The sequence below is a fragment of the Pelmatolapia mariae genome, linkage group LG3_W (assembly GCF_036321145.2).
Source record: "Pelmatolapia mariae isolate MD_Pm_ZW linkage group LG3_W, Pm_UMD_F_2, whole genome shotgun sequence".
NCBI lineage: Eukaryota > Metazoa > Chordata > Actinopteri > Cichliformes > Cichlidae > Pelmatolapia > Pelmatolapia mariae.
This window is the reverse complement of record NC_086229.1, coordinates 86,020,323-86,037,542: the sequence shown is the minus strand read 5'-3', so window position 1 is coordinate 86,037,542 and position 17,220 is coordinate 86,020,323. Positions and strand designations below refer to the sequence as shown.

The 17,220-nt window shown below is 42.2% G+C and overlaps 1 protein-coding gene and 1 non-coding gene across 3 annotated transcripts in view; one reads left to right on the top strand and one right to left on the bottom strand.

Moving 5' to 3' along the window:
• The window catches only part of sema4f (sema domain, immunoglobulin domain (Ig), transmembrane domain (TM) and short cytoplasmic domain, (semaphorin) 4F), a 56,961-nt gene extending 54,772 nt beyond the window's left edge, over window positions 1-2,189 (bottom strand). The window contains exons 1-2 of one of the 2 annotated variants that reach the window (XM_063470180.1): window positions 1,913-2,189; window positions 1,431-1,643 (exon numbers count right to left, since the gene is read on the bottom strand). In XM_063470180.1, the coding sequence (XP_063326250.1) occupies window positions 1,431-1,521 (91 nt within the window). In that variant the 5' untranslated portion in view covers window positions 1,522-1,643; window positions 1,913-2,189. Of the gene's footprint in view, window positions 1-1,430 lie in introns of both variants that reach the window. The other variant, XM_063470179.1, reaches the window with a different exon arrangement.
• A 9,741-nt stretch (window positions 2,190-11,930) lies between these two features.
• Window positions 11,931-12,002, top strand: trnaa-cgc (transfer RNA alanine (anticodon CGC)). The gene has a single exon. It is a non-coding gene; the product is annotated as a tRNA-Ala (tRNA).
• Window positions 12,003-17,220: the final 5,218 nt, after the last annotated feature.

Sequence of the window (17,220 nt, the reverse complement as noted above, 5' to 3'; positions counted from 1 at the left end):
CTGCAGCAGAGTGCAGCAAAGGGCTAAAGCCCATTAACACAGTCAGGTGACTGAAGTGCAGGCAGCTAATGGTCAACGGGCAGAGTGACGCAACCTCTAAATCTTTTCCTCCTCACTGCATCTGCGTGTAAACACCATCATGTGCTACAGAGAGTACGAAAGGAGCTTAAGCAAGCATAAAATATTGAAAAGGGGAGTGGAAGAAGATAGCAAAGGCACTTATTACCTGTAAACAAAGAGAAAACATTCAACAGGGACAAGGATATAAAAGATATAAGCACACACACACATGCACCAATCCGGCCTCCGGAGGGACACAGTATGGCTCTTTGTGACTTTTTATTTTGTTGTGATGGATGTCTCCTCTCATTTTATTTATTTATTTTTTTTTCATTTAAACTGTCAGTTGCTTTTTAGAGAACAGAAAGGCTGGCAAGTCTGTGCTCCTGACCCTGACGGTCACAGCACAAAGAGGGAGCTTGTTAGAGAGCCCGGGCTTGTCTTGTGTTCACTCTGACTTATAGCTATACAAAATCTGTCTGGCTCTTTTATCCTCGCATTATTGCTCTCTCAATTCAAATATTTCCAACTAAACAGAGTTGAAAAGACAGAAAAAATGCCACTACTTTACAGTCATTTTTTTAAACTACAGTTGTGCAGCAGGGTAATGTCCCAGATCATCCAACTGAGTTTGCCCGTCTTCATCCTCTCTGCTGAAGCGACCCCCCAGCGAAGATGCTGAATCACTACCAGCTCACAGAGCCGCTGATTCTGACCTTTGGCTTCTCCAGAGGAGGGCGAACGAAAAAGACAAATTCCCTACAAGCAGCAATCCCTCCAGCAGAAAGCTCATTTGACTGAACTGTCCCTTTAAATTTCAAAGCCGATACGTGTCTGGATCAACCAGCACACAGCCTGGCGTTTCTGCCCAGTCCGTGCACTTGTTGTTGGCTGCGAGCAGAACAAGTCTGGCACCTGCCTGCTTCTCCAGTATCACCATTTATCAAGCAACAATAAAGGCAGAAGGCAGAGCTTTGGCATCGCTCTGTGTGCGTAAAACAAAAGAAAAAAACAACAACAGCGCAGAGAAGAAGTTAACACAAAAGACACCTGAACTTGGGGTAAAGGCTGATTTGCTTTTAAAATGCCAAATCGCTAATCGTTTGTGGAGCACTATTTCAGCTCTATACGGGCACGCAAACTCCTCTAAAGTTGCATGTGCTGCCAGAGCCCCAGGTGTGCTTGTTTTGATATCTGTTATCATGATCGTCAGTAAAGATACTGTGCACCGTTTTTACTCGCACACTGACACATTTATAGTGTGAAAAAAGCCGTGTCCTAATGCCCGCTTTAGCTTTGACTGTCAGCAGTGAGCTCCAACCTTGGTGCCCAGACTTTTTTGCTTTCCTCCACCTTGCAGTTGAACTCACCTCTACGAGCGCTCAGAGTCGCAGCCGATGATCCGGCGGAGAGAAAGACGAGCAACGCGAGAAGGCTTAATATCGCACCGCTGAGAGTCATCTTGATTCAGTTCCTGTCCAGCACCAAGGAGGTTGGAGGTCTGTCCAGTCCGATTTCACCACCAGAACTCCCGGGCTCGTGGGTTCAGCTGCGGTGCATCTTGATCTTGATCCTGGATTTGTCTGAGTCCAGTTCAGTGGGAGAAAAAAAAACTAAAGATAAAAAATAAGTTCAGGTGATTGTTTGGAAATGAAATAAACGCGTCCTGTTCTTTTATTCTGCTACAGGTTTCTGGTTTCCCGTCGTCCACAAAGCGCAAAGAAGTGTTCGCCCGCTCACCGAAAATAAAGAGGGCTTTTTATTACGCACTAAATGAAAGCAACATGAAGGGAAACAGCGGATAAACTGTTGTAGTACTATCTGTGGTGTACCCCAGTCACAAAGTGCGTACCAAAGTAATCCAAAGTACCGTCGAATAACGTCCAATGTCCCGGGGTTATAATAAGCCGTAGAATCGCTCTCCTCTCCGCTCCGTGTGCCCCGGTGTCGCCGATCCTGTCCCGCGGCTACAAACAAAAATCCGCTCGTTTTCTGTTTAACATTATCTCAGTAAATTCAAAGAGAAAAACATATTTGATCTGTATATTTAAAATAAATGAAAAGCGCGCCGTACTGCTGGAGCTCGAGCGCAGGAAAGAGGATCACCGGGATATGGAGAATTGTGACGGGCTGAGGATGCACTGCTCTGAAGCGCTGAGTGCGCACGGCCCCGCCCTCCGAGCAGGCTCAGAGCGAGTGCATTACAGGTAAGGTGGTGATGTCACAGCACACAGGTGCGCGTACGTAGGCCTGCTTTTCGCAGAAGAGTCACAGCTCGAGAGTGTCAACTTTATCTACTGACCGAACATGTTTTGTGTGTTTTATAAGGAATCATTTCGCGCGTGGGAATGGACCCATCGTTGGGTCAGGGAGTAATTACGGGGTTTTCGCCACATTATTATCCTATTATAGAAATGCTGCTTTGTCACTCGGTGAGGTGTGTTTTTTAAGACAGTAAAACGTGTCATTACAATAGTCACAGAATCCCAGGAGGATTCCTGCAACACAAAAGTGAAATGAGATCAACCTGTATCATCTGAAAACAGGCTGTAGAGCCTGGGTTAGTGGCCGAGTTATTCAAGCCTTTTACGGGGCTGGAGGAACACGTAGGCTGAGCAAACAAAACTGCTGCGGTAGTTTGTGTAAACTAATGTGTCACCTAAGATTTCACTACACTGAATTACCTGGAATTACCCAACTATGCGTAATAAAAGCGTGGGCTGTGGTCATGGAAAACCATTTTTAGTGTTTTGTTGAACAAAAAGTACAGGCTAACGTTACAAATGCATAAGCGTTATATTTATATTATTTAATAAAATATTTTAACATTTTAAACACTTAGCATTCCACCGGTTTCCTCCCTCTTCTGCTTTTTTTTTTTTTTTTTAGCTCTGGACTTCTTAATCCGCCTGTCAGTCATCCTGACATCATGTTGGGAGGGGCGGGACTTGGAGTAAAGATGATTAAATAGCAGATGTGAGGTTAATGGTCTGCAAGCTTTTTAAACACCGTAATAATATGTTGTTTTTACGCCAGGCGTGATAGTTAACTGATAGTTAATCTGCAGCCCGTCAGCTCACTCAGTGCTGACATTTCAATATACATTCATTTTTTCCTTTGTGTCCAGCAGCCATGTGCGCTGGCTTTCCCGCTTCCTCTTCGGGGTTTTTTCTCCCAGCACGGCTAGCAAGGCATGCTGGCTGACCGATTTCACGGGGCCAGAGTGCAGACATGTACCCCGGCTTTAGGATAAAGGGAGGGGGTCACGCAGGAACCCGGATTAAAGGATTTGATAGACGAAGAGGGGGAAGGAGGGCGAGGACCGGGGTCAGAGGTGAGGCAGCTGATGTTCAAAAAAGTCAAATGGAGCTAAGGAGTGAGTGGCGCCGTCTCTAATCGAGCTTGATTAAGCCCACACTGTGCGTGTCCCATCTTTAAGCGGCCAATGAATTTCGAATGACTAAACATCGGACAGCATCACAATGGACGTCTTCATTGGAGACGGTTGCAGTGACCATTCTAGCTGAAGGCATTAGTTTTTTACAAAGGCCCACCCTTGACTTTTGGGGTGGTCGGCATATTTATCAATGTCATTTTGGGGGTTCAGATCCATGTCTAGTGTCAGTCACTGTTTAGACTGAATGCAGTCCAGCTGGTGGTGAGATTGTTGCCTTTGTCCTTACTCAAATGTCCCAGAGCTTAGCTGCTGCCCCCTTCTGGACAGGTGAGGCAAATGCTAAAACAAAATACAGTACTGATTACCCAGAGCCTTGTATATGGATTGCACTGAACGAAATAGAGCAGAGATTTTAAAAAAAAAGAAAAAAAAAGAATGTTTTACTGAGATCTCAGCTAACAGAATGGGGTGAGACACAAAGACAGAGCAAGATTGCACAGACACTGTGAGCTTGATTGAGTCCTTCATATCACTCAGCACGCACTGGTTCAAACAGAACCACAACATTTGCATAAACCGGGCGTACAGATTGGCATAAATTAAGCACAGGCACCAACCAGAGAGGAGTATGACCCTTAAAGGGATTGCCATGGCTGCTTATCTGTCGCCACACATTAATATTCAGGTCCTGATGTAAGGACACTGCAATCCGTGACCCTGCACTCCTTTGGCTAATATGTGTGTCGCTGTGCATGACTGTTTATGCATTGTCACTTGTCTGTTAATGTGCATTCCCAGTGTGCACGCTTCTCCTGCATGTGTGCCAGCCAAAACTAGACACTGCCTTATGCAGGCCAAAGGTTGTCATTGGTCTGCAGGAGTGTGTGTGTGTGACTAATAGTGGAAGCTGGAGGGACTGTTATGGGGAAGAGGATGACAGAAAAGAAAATCAGACAGAGGAAAGATAGAGAGAGACACACAAGCCATCTCCTCCAGCAAATGTAATTATATGGCTGGGAATCAGGGAGCTGATTCTTGGTCAGCTTTAGGCTGGGCGTACACACACATGATGTTGACCTTGTCCTTGTCCCTTTACATCATGGCAGACAGAGAAGCAGTGACTTGGTTAAAACAAAAAAGAAAAAAATATCTTTGTCTGAAGTCCATGCACTAAATCTGGCAAAACTGTGGCCAATCTAATTGCTGTGTAAGTAATGCGTGCACTCAAGGATATTAATTCTGTTCCAGTTAAAATTCACTAACAGCATGTGTGTGTGTGTGTGTGTGTGTGTGTGTGTGTGTGTGTGTGTGTGTGTGTGTGTGTGAGGGGGAGGGAGGGGTCACAGTAAGGCGAGGGGCTTCTGCCCGAGGAACAGTGGGGCCACATGCACAGAAACAGTCGTTTAGTTAACGGCTTTCATTTTCCTAATTAAGATTTAGTGAATCCTGGTTTTCCATCTCTTTTCTTTCCCCTCTTACCTCCCTCACCCCAGCATCCCTGCTCCCCATCACGCTTTCCGCTTCTTGCGCTGCATTTGCACACATTCACCCCAACACACGTCTCTTCCTCTCTTCCATATAAATATATCATTCACGCTATCAGTCTAACTGAACCATTGAAAATCATTGCAGAAATGTGCTGAATGCGTGTATTTCACCCAGAATGTCTGGCTAAACAAGATTACAAGAAGAGCAAGGGGTCAATCCTTACCCTCTGTGATATCCACTACTTGGTGTTTGTGTCGCAGCTGGCTGGTTGCCAACTGATTTACCCCCCCATGCCTCACCTCTGCTGAGGAGGAAATGGAACAAACAGCTTAAAACCTTTTCTACTAATCCCCCAACAATGGAATCTGCTGTTTTTATCGAGGGCGGAGATGGAAAAGATTTTAGGCAGTGGGGCTGAACCGCAGTTCTGAGCCCAGGTAAGCCTGGAGATTTGGTTCAATGGTCCAGTTAAAGCATTTGATTAGCTTCATTCCACCACACTGCTCCATGACCGGGTGGATTTTTGTCCAGGTTACGTAGAAGCCAAGTGTGAAATCTTAACCTACAAATAATAAGGGGAATGTTGCCAGCTGCTCTTTTGCAACTGGAAATCATTTGAGTAATAGAAGCAATGTCTGAAGCCGACTTTGTTTCTTTGCACAGAATTGTCCTCTGCAAAAGATCCTGCCATCCAAATGTTGGAAGGTAGTCAAAAATTACCTCTTGCTTGAAGTGCTTCCTTTAAGCGAGTGAAACACAGGATGGTTTGATTATTTGTGCCAAAAATACTAAACATAGTTTCACACCTGACCTGTGGACAAGGTTGGAATAATTAAGCCTGGGTATTGTCTGAAGTTATCCTCTCTCACGCTTTTGGTCCTACTTCTGGAAACACTCCATTTGGTTCTTTCGTGCTCAACCGGATAATAGCGAGAACAGTTCAGGGCTGCTGCACACATGTGAGAGCAGATTTGTTCACTCTGAGTCTAAATCATCTGAAGATGAGATTGCAGCTATAGTACAAGCACAGGAAAGTAAAGTACTGAGTGCACTTGCTTGAAGAATCTCACAACTCTGTAGTATTCAGTTAGAACTCATTAAAACTCTGCATTAAGCAACAATTTCTCAGAAAAGTGACAAGCTATCAACCACTATCACTCTCCAAATAAAGGTCAGGCATAAAACAATCGGATGCTTCCTGTTGAGAGGACGTAACACAGTAGTCAGATCTTCACTGAGGTTTTATTGTCAGTGCGTCCACCCGTAGCCTTACAGAATCTTGCTATGATACGACATCAACTGTTGTGGCTACTTGAACAACCTTGTACTTAATCCAAGGTGAAAGATTTCACCATCCTTTATCCAACTCTCCTCAAACTTGACTTCTCTGTCATGCACACAGCAGCCAGAGGGGTTGCACGAACCTGACGAACTTTGAGCAATGTCAGCGTCTCACAATCTTTGAGCAAACAGTCAGGTTGAGATGATACAGGGAAATCAAACACGACTTAACTGGTTGCAGTGATTAAGTGATAAGAGCTCATCAAAAATATGCAGTTGCGAGTCAGAAAACACATTTTCCAAAGCAGATTTCCAATGGAATTGGTTTTGCGTGCATTTTTGTCAACAGGAAGAGCGAGAAGAGATTTGCTTCAATACAGCGAAGACTTATCTCAGAATGCAGTGATTACGCACCTCATCTTGCTTTCAACTGTTATTAATCAGGTATGCCACATGCATGTCACATTGGATATAATGTAATTAGGTGTAACTCTCAGCTGTCTGGTGTCCTTAAATTTGTGCGTGAAATGCTCTCAGCGTTCACGTATTATAGCATCAATCTTTCACCCCGTTCCTTTATTTCTTTCCAGGGTGTCATAAACACAACATGCATGATGCTTCCAAGAAACATAAACACATGTCGAGATGGTTCTCCTGTGGCTGCAGCTGAGGTGTTGCAACACAATGCTTGGCAGAGAAATCAAAGCTGCCTTGCACCATCACAAACATGGTGCATGTGCTTATTTTCAGCATTAATAAAAGCGTCTTAATCAGTGAAGCATTAGCACATGTTAGCAGGTTTGGGGGTTTTGTGTGTGTGTGTGTGTGTGTGCTGGGAGAACTGTGCGCTAACCTTCGCTGTGTTGTGGGTCGAAGATGTTCAAACAATGCTAACTTCTTCATTATTTATAGACAATACACAAGTGCAATCTAGCAACAGCAAACACATGAATGAGTACGCACACACACACACACACACACACACACACACCATCCTAAATCTTAGGATTAAAGGGATAATGTCAGCTATTCAGTGAGTGTCCAGTATGTAGGTAGCATAGCCATTGAGCTGAAATAAAATCATTTACCTCGTCCTTGAAATAACCACAGAGCTCTTTGTAAATGAAACATGCAGCTGTTCATCTCAGGCTGATGTCTTAGATTTAATGCCAATATGTCTAATCAATGAATGCAATGGCTGCTAATCAGGCAGCGATGCCCCAGTACGCCTACTGCATTAGCCACTGTGTCAACTGTGACCCCTGAACATGTTTCCTCAAATAGTGACCTGAGTCTTTATTTCCCCCAAGTGAGTGTAACAGGCCTGTATTTGAAGCAGATTGGATTTTTTTTTTCTATAATAAATTCAGCTGGCTCAGTATATGAGATCATCTTAGAGATGATCTTGTTCCGATGTCCCATTACTGATACCCAATGAGGCTGTTATTACTGTCTGATTAATGACACAGTTTAGGCACACAGTGTCATTACTTAAGCAAGGTAGCATGAAACCCTCTGTGTACACTGATATGTGCATTAAACACAGCATAGAATTCTTTATGCTGATTAGCACTGTCCCCACCACTGACAAAGCATTACAGCAATCAGTGGTTTTTATTCGTGCAATGGAGTTAAAAATATAACTTTGATATATGTATATTCATCAAACACCAGTATTTAGATCAGTGATTACTTCACTGTGAAACTGATCACTGGTCATTTCAGAAATTGTTCATAGTGCTAAAACAGCTACCCACTGCACTCATGGTGTCACAGCTTAGTCAGTCTAATATAAAGATAAATACAGACAAAACCCGATCAACTGACCAGAAAAGAAAATTGCACAAACAAAGAACATCCCAAACACATCATTTCAGTTAACTCAAACCCTCCATTTCTTAACATTTGAAGCGTTAGCACCTGAAACAACCGCAGGATGGGATTGCTTTCTGCTCTGAACTGGAGCTTTTATTTTCCAATCAAGCAATACCTGACTGGTAGCTAAAAAAAAAAATGAATAAATGGTTAGCTTAATGTTATGTAAAAAGAGATTAATTATTTGTAAAATATAACATTCTCCATTAATTTTAGTTCTGTGGGAAAAAATAACAATAATTAAATTAAATGAAATAAAAAATTTGTAACATGTTATACTACTTTATGAGTTCATGTGATCTGCTCTGGAGCAGGTACATCAATCAACCCAAAGAACTGTTTTTGCGCATTCATTTTACTGAGAGTATGATGAAAGAACATTTTGAAATATAATTATACAGTATCATTTCCCTGATGGGAAAGATAAAGTATAATTACCCTGCACTGCACTAACCTAATTCCATACATATGACATTGTGGTGGATTGATTCAACAGCAGATGGTGCTATCAATTATTGAGCCTGTGAAGATGACTCAACCCCCAGTCGGATTAAGTAGATTACCCCAACATCAACTCCCTTATGTACACAGCATTATGCTGATCTAAAGATGAATAGCCCCTGACAGAACCGCCTCAGTCTATCAACCTATCTATCTACCTATCTAGCTAGCTAGCTAGCTACCTAGCTAGCTGGCTATCACTCAGTCTTAAGACTTTATTGTCCCCAGGGAGTATTGTGTATGTTTAATGTATACATTCTTTTGAATCTGACCTAAATATGCTACATGATGATTTCTCTGAGCATTGTCCCACTGCATACCATGATGGAGGCACTTCCAGTATATTCAGCGCTCCACCCAACACGATGCACGTCCCCTTAATCCTGTTAACCCACTCCAACTGTGTGGAGAGAGGAGAGAGTAGGAGAGAGCCCGGGGCGAAGACGACATTGTACCCCTCCACCCCGCTGAGATCCAATTGAAGAAACAAGTGCTTGGTACAAAGTGAAGCTCCTTGGCTCGCTGGGACATTAATACATGACTAGTGTAAAAAAAGGGGGAAAAAAAGAACTCTCTGTGATCCATAGCGTATAAATGTGAAATACAAGATTTTGAATATGGGGTTGCAGAGGAGGAGGAACCAAACGTTTGTGTAGGTGTTTATAACTGCTCATGTTGTGAAACATCTAATCTACAGGTGAGGCAGCCAACAGATGTCTTTATAAATAATTTAATTATTTAGCAATGCCTGTCTGTCTCTAGAATTACTTGCAAGTTGTAAGAATCTATTAACAGCATTAACTACAATAACTTCTTATTCACTATGAGGTACAAAACAGCCATTTTCCATTGATGTTGTTACATTTTCTGCTACTCTCATAACAAGTACCACTGTTGCACCTCTTGTAGTACTCTACAGACTACTTTTGCTAATGCTTCTAGTCAACTTCCACATGACTGCTTTGAATTGTATCCAAAGCTTTTTGAAAATCAAATGCTAACCTTACCACCACCCCTTGCTTCAGAATTTCATCACAAAATGAGTGTGAAGTTTGTGTTTTTGTCATTAGTTTATTTGTAGACATGTACTGGGGTCATTGTTTGTTAGTGATAAAAAATTGACCTCTGGAACGATAAGACGGAGCCTTTCTGCACTAAGCTGTTCTTAACAACATGTTTTGATTCTAACCCAGCCCAATAAAGTAGTCTTAACCCAAAAGAGTGAGGGAGTGGGTGCACTGGGCATTGTTAGCTGCAGTTATAATGTCTACACATTTTACAGTATGAATAAATGTACATTTTAAACAGGAATGACATTCAAGTTACGTCACTATAGTAGATTTCACAGTAGATTTTTTTTTATTGCAGAAGCACCCTTGTAAGTGGAACCCCCAGTGCCGGAAGATAAACTGCTGTGGGTGGCTGATAGCGCAGAGATTTTAAATCCCTTACAGTAAACATTGCCACAGCTTTTGACTGGCTCTGGTTGCCTCTGTCGGCTTTATAACTGCGCTGCAATGTGGGCCCTAGCAGATGTGGAATATTCCCATTTCAGAGTTGCATTGCTCAAGTCCTTTCTGTGTCAAAGCATTCATTGTTTGAGGAAAGCTCTGGCTGTGCTGGAGTCAGATCTATAAAACTGTACAGAGTCCAGCTTTAGTACTGAGCCTATTTTTATACTGTACCCAGAACTCAGCGCATTACACACTCTGTACAACATTCCTAATGCATTCAGCTCTGGGTACAGTGTAAAATGTTAAGTAAGGTAACAAAATCATTAAAGCAGCTAAAATGAGCAGTAGCTGGCTGCAGCATTTGACTTAATTACCGTCCTCCTTATGCACAGCTACACAGAGCTGCCACATGGCTGCTTGTTTACATTCGGGAATAGGTGAAAAATTTCTGTTTCCACCTTAATCTTAAGTGCATTCACATGGTGTTGGAGTCATCGGAAGAAATTGGTTCCTGAAATTTCACATCAAGGTGGAACAATCACTTGGAAAGCTGATGAAACTTCTACTGCAGAAATATAAGGAAGGAAGTTTGGTTAAAGGTAGAAAAATGTTGACCGTTGGTGCAAATTTACATACTACAGGTAATAGGGAAGAGAGGGTTGAGTGGGGGAATCCAATGACGATGTTAATGCAGTTATTCTAAATATCACAACTTAAAAGATAAAAGAGTCTGACTTTCAGTTTATACAACTTTCTTGTGCCAAATTAGATCTGCTTAAAAACTGCCTGGGAAATAAATATAACCTCTTCTTTGGCTCAATTCACTTAAATCCATCCTCTGCAAGTATGCTGAAAAGTAAGATGACTGCATTATAAGCTTTTCACCCTCATTTACAGGAAAAATTACATTTCTGTCAGACTGTGTAAGATCACATTCAAATAATTACACCGCAGCCAGGACTGAAAGGATGAGAGATGGTGATTATGTAGTGGAAGCAGATTATTTCATTCAGCTGATTCAGTGGCTGATTACACAGTTTATATTGCAGTGTGGATCGCTGATGAAATAATTCTTTGGCTTTATGTGTCTGCAGTTATATAAATCCTCAGTGTGATATGTTGAACATACATCATGTTAAAAGTTTATGTCACATATCGCTCCTATCCGCTATTCTTTTGGGGCCAAATGACTGATTTTTAAATGAAATGTCATTACTAGCAGGAAAAAACACGCCGCTCGCTTTAAATAGACTTTTTCATGCTGAATGAATGAGTAATGAGTGAGTCTCCATTTACTGTAACATTCAAATTCATTTAACTGTAACAGCCTATAAATGTGAGCTGGAAAATGAAGTAGATGCGCTGCACTCAAATACTATATTTGATCACGATGCCGTAAAATTGACTCTAACTGCGTTTTGTGCTCATTTAACTTTTAAAACATGGAAAGACTTACAAAATTGTTGCAGATATTACCTTTTCATTGACGCCACACTCAAATACAGAACTAAACATATCACTTTAAAGCAGAATGCTATCTTCTGTCAAACACTTAAAGGTGTCCAGTGATGTTTTTGACCACTGGTAGAGCTGTGATCAAGTGCGTCAACATCTTATCTGCACTCTGCAGATCCACACGAATTTGCATGCTTGTTTTAAGGCTATTCTTCTGATTTACTGTTGGTGGCTGTAATGTGCACTGTGTGCATGGTAATGAGCCATCAAGAAGACTGTAAATACAAGAAATGTCAGTTTGAAATACTGAAAGACTTAAAGCACAATGTGTTTTAGTGAATTAGTGTTTAAGCTTGCTTAGTTTAAACCAGCCTCTCTCGCTCTCTCTCACTCTGACATCAATACCATAGCATGCAGCGGGGGATGTAGCTCAGTGGTAGAGCGCGTGCTTCGCATGTATGAGGTCCTGGGTTCAATCCCCAGCATCTCCAGTTCTTATCTTATCTATGTCAGCCTATATAACAACAAATGGCACGAAGTGTTTACGAGAATAGGCAATAAATTCTGATGAATGACAAAGCAGCAGCATCTCCTCAACTAAATAAAACCTCTTTTGTTTGCAATATATGAGCATTTAATTGACTTACCTGTCCTTTCATCTGAAATTTGTGATAAATGAGTGTGAAACATGGGTCACATGCAAAGTCCTCTCATCATATTCTCTGATTATGTTATCTGTCTCTATCTGCTGATCTCTATTGTCCATGCCAAATTTGCAAAATGAGAATAAGAGCGCAAAGAGAGTGAGGGTGGAACAAGGAGCAGGAACAAAGAGAAGGAGTAAATTGATCCTTGGCTGATGAAAATTGAAAATGCTTCGATGAAGAATGCCGTCTTAGCGTGCGAACACGATGCCATCGTGTCTATTAAACAAAGGACACGGTTCAATAATCAGCGCATGAACAAGCTTTATTAATTTCATCAGGAAGGATGAACAGGTTTGTGCAGGGAAGGCGGGAGGGATGAATCCAGCTGGGTGTCTGCTCACATGACAACAGCTCCTTCATTTTAAAGATTTTGCAAGCCAAGACTGAAAGAAATTCAGAGGGGGAGAGGAGGAGTGACAGGAGGACAGGAGGGAGGAGAAAGAGAGTGGCATCTGTCCCTCCCAAACATCTGCTCGTTGATTAGCAGGAGAGGGGAGGGGAGCAGAGGAGGACAGGAGAGGAGAAGAGGGTTTAAAGTTGGTTTGAGCGCTTAAAATAGCCATGGTGGAGTGGAGCACAGGAAATAAATCACACGTTCTTTAAATACTGCATGAGATTAGAAAATATATTATTGAAATGTGAGTCCCTTTTATGAAAAAAGTTCTCGTCTCTCATGGTGAGTAAAATACAGAGTGCAGCGTCTCATCTATGGCTAATGTCTTTCCTCCAACTGTACGCGTACACTAAAGGGAAAGCAGCCCGATGTGTGCGTATGTGTGGACCAAAATCTATTCATTGTCTCTGAATTGTTATAAAGTATCTTTTAAAAATGAGTCCTCTTGGCTACTATTCAGCACAGAGAATCTATCATTGCAGTGGAACCAAAATAAAATATCAGTGCTGCGATAAAATTAATCTTAGTGCATTACAGCGGGCTGGATTTTGACCTTTCTAACAAAAGGCATCTTGGGATACATATGGCAGACAAACAGCAATGATGAGCCTCTGGGGGACATGCTGACACGCTGCTTTAATGGTCTAATTTTAGAGTTCTCCTTTAAAAACTGGCTGTATCCACAAATTTAGCCCCACTTACCTGCTGTCACACTGATAAATAACAGTACCCCCCCCCCCAAGAGCTGCACTTAATTGAATTGTGAAGACTCCATAAAGTGCACTGAAGTGCATGATGTTATAAGTGTACTTCAGTTGTAACGCCTAATACAGCTTCCACTAACTGCTGATGTTCAATATAATTGCTACAACTGCATTGTGATCACAGTTTATGTACCAGGAGATCAAGAACGAAAACATTGTTTAGACAATGTCAGAAAAAATTGCATGATCCCGCCCCCACCCCAGCTGATTCTGTAAACAGGTAGTTCTCAGGGGTAAATTTAAGTCGACAGGGAGTTGAATACCTTTCTGCTCGGGGGGCGAATTGTGGAGAAACGTGCAGAATAATCACGCAAAAATGTCAGAAAGGATTACATCAGCTTAGGCTCGCTCCTTTGAACACGTCCATCACAAAGACGTCTCATCCCAAAGTTGGTTTCTTTGGAAATTAATTAAGAAGAAATCATCCGTAAATAAACAGATGTTTTCGCACACCTTTTGCTGTTATTTGACAGCAGAGTGACGAGTGTTAAAGAAGCTAGAAGACTACAATAAATCTATTATAGTGGTGTCATTGCTGCCGCTTAATAAGCCAAATTGTCTCACTCTGCTGTTTCATAGATTTAACATTACTGCTCTGATACTGACCTTATTTAAAAGTAGGTTTTTTAAGTAGAGTTTAAAAACGTTACAGCCTGTTCTTCATCTGCTTAGTGAATGGATCATTCCTTAATGGAAATTAGAATATATCTCCACTTCCGAAACTTCGACCTAGCTGGAATCAAAACAAGCACAAACTAACATGTGTTTGATGCTCCTGTTCCACGCTAAAGCTTGCGTTCACCTGTTTATTTCCAGCCTGGATTCTGCCTCGCGCGCTTCTCTTTCATTTTAAATTACTTCATTCTCATCCCAGGGGCATTAATTAGTGGTGTTATGTCATAGCCACTGGAGTGGCTCATGTACGCACAAGGTGTCCTTTTGCATCTGTGTCCTGACTCAACGGGTTATTGCGTTAGTGAGACAGAACTTCACCAACGAGGGTAAGCAAAATTAAGAAGTGAGCGAATGAAGAACAAAAAAAACAAAAGACGTTGTCAAGCGCAAAGATCCCAACTGAACGCAAATGTACATCACAAATGACGATGTGACAGACAAACCTCCCACCTCTAAATGTGTCTGTCTGTGTACGCGTTTTCATTTGGAGAGTAAACAGAGAGGGTTTTTAATCCACTGCAGTCTTCTGAAATCCTAACTGTACATCGTTGGATGTGAATGATGTAATCGTCTGCCCACTGCTGAGTGACTGACATGTGGGTTGGAATAGGGAAGTGAGCAGCGGCGGAGTTCCACGGGAACAGAAAACAAACATTAAAGAATCATAAATTCCAGCATGAAAGCACAGACTGGCTGAAGTGGACACTTCACTTCATTGTTTTCAACACTCGGGTCTAATTCAGCTCTTTGCATGTCATAACTTTGCTCTTCTCAGCAGCTGGCTGATGGACCAACAACAGGACAGGCAAGACTGGCTCACAGTCTACCATATATGTACCACATATTTTTGATACCTCCCCCATTAACAGTAAGCACTCTGTTCTACCCCTGCTCAAGCGCAAAACAAGTCTTGGCACCATATAAATCCTGTAGCTTGTTCATCAAGGTACCAACAGTAAAGAAAACCTTTTGCCCAACAGGAAGACCCAGGTGGCATCTTACAAAAAACGATTTTACAGAATCTAAACTCTCTTTTCATTCAGATAAACATGGCATCAGCACCAACATGCTGCCCAAAAATGTTTTCTTTCACAAAAGCCTCCCGCGCACGGTCTGCACCTGCTGCACAGTCGTAATGACTGAACTCAAAAGGGTCACAGGTAGTGCTGTTACCTTGAGTAAACTCATCAAGGATTAAAAAAGAAACTATTCTTGATGTGTTCTTACATAAGCTCATCTATTAATGATGCTGGTCATGGCTACAAGACAGTGCTGCGCTTTTTATTCTTCCTCTTTCTTGTTCAGTCCTCATTTATTTAGTGTAGCAGCCGATTTGCTCTATCGTTCAGTTCCTCTTTCATCGGTTCACTCTCCTCTGTTTCCCTCTATGTCCTAGACCCTTCCTCCATCTCTCCTCCACTCTGGTGCGTCTCCTTTGAGCTCCGTCAGCTCCCTGAAGACAGAAGGGAAAGCCGGCTTTGGGGGAAGGGGCGATAAGGTGGTGGTGGTGCTGATGGGGGATGAGGAGAAGGGTGTGAAGAATGGTGTTCCCAGAATGTCAACACCCACACATGTGCACATTTAACCTACATATATCTACACACACATATGTGCACACATACACACACACACACACGCGCACACACGAAAACGCAGATACAACTGCTGCCAGTCGTTCCACACTAACCCCCCCCCCCCCCCCGGAGGCCCCTATATGCATTAATTGGTGTAATTATATTTGCATAAGGGTGTCCTGTTTCAGCTAACGACATGCACCACAAACACACACACTGCAAGTTTTAATAGGCAGGATAATTGAATATGGTTCTCCCGCTACTGCCCCGAAGGCTCTTTCCACGTGTACTGCAGAGGGTCGCGCTTTACATTTGCTTAGATAAATAGATACACATTTGCCTGCGGTGCAAATTCTAATCATAAACTTCAAAGGTTAATCATCATATAGCTGATTACAAGGGGCAACGTCCTGTGTCCAAAAAATTGAAAACAGAGAAGATAACCTTAAAAAACACAAACACACACAACATTGAAAAGACATCTGCATATTTGTCAAGGGCTTGAAGTGGAAATCAACTTGACATTTTCCCGAGTGTAATGCTTTTTTACCCCCCTTCTAATCATTACTGGGTTACGTTTAATAAGTGAGACCGAAGAATGCACGCTACTTGTTTACAACGGCCGCAACATAATTACCACCCATGCCATGCAGTCGGAGACGCTGATTAAAGGAGTTACAAGAGACAATTAGTTGTTTTCATTATCGCTGGAGTAATTGGAAGAAACCTTGAGTTGGCCTGGATGGATTTACTGTACGGGTAATTATATCTCGTATTATACAGTACATTTTAATTTTCAACTAGACAACATTAGGCATCGTACCAAATCCCAAAACATTAATTACTTGAATGTTGCCGCTACAGTAAAAAAGTCACAGCTCTAAGAATTTCCAGTTTTGCCCACTCAAAGACTGTGACTGTGACCTTTAAGGCCACAGTCACACCAACATAACCCCAGAACTTTAGCCAGGTTCACTTGTGGCCAGAGCCCAGAGTGCAACAGTATCTCCCAAAGCATTACCACCACTGGCCAGATTAATGCTGTACACATCCCTGCTGGATTATTTTCTAGCAAGTACACCACATTTCTGCTGATATCCTCACCAATATTGCAGCAAAAGATTAGTCCCATTAATGCCTTCGTGATAAATTGTTGGACTCTGGCGATGTATTGATCTGAAAATCTCTTGGACTGAGACTTTCCAATTTCTATCAGGCAGTTGAATGCACCCTTGGAGACAACTAATCCCTGCTTACAGTCGTTTTGTGCTCAGCCTCCATACGTCAGCTACCTTTTCTCCAGTAACATGGCGCCAGTGCTGGAGTGGAGCACACTGATAACCAGCCCACATTTACTGCTCCCTCTGAGCTTTTTAGAAGCGACACCGGTGTGTTTTGGTCTGGATTGAGCACCAGCACAGAGGAACAGGGGCGCATGTTCTGTGAGCGCTTCATCTAAACTCTGAGTGATTGGCTATCATGGAGGCCTAAAAACAAAGGTGTTTCTGGGATTTCACAAGTATCTAAGTAAAAAATAAAACTATATTAATCGATATTCTCACCTGACAAGCTCTTACATTTTGCCTGAATGTACT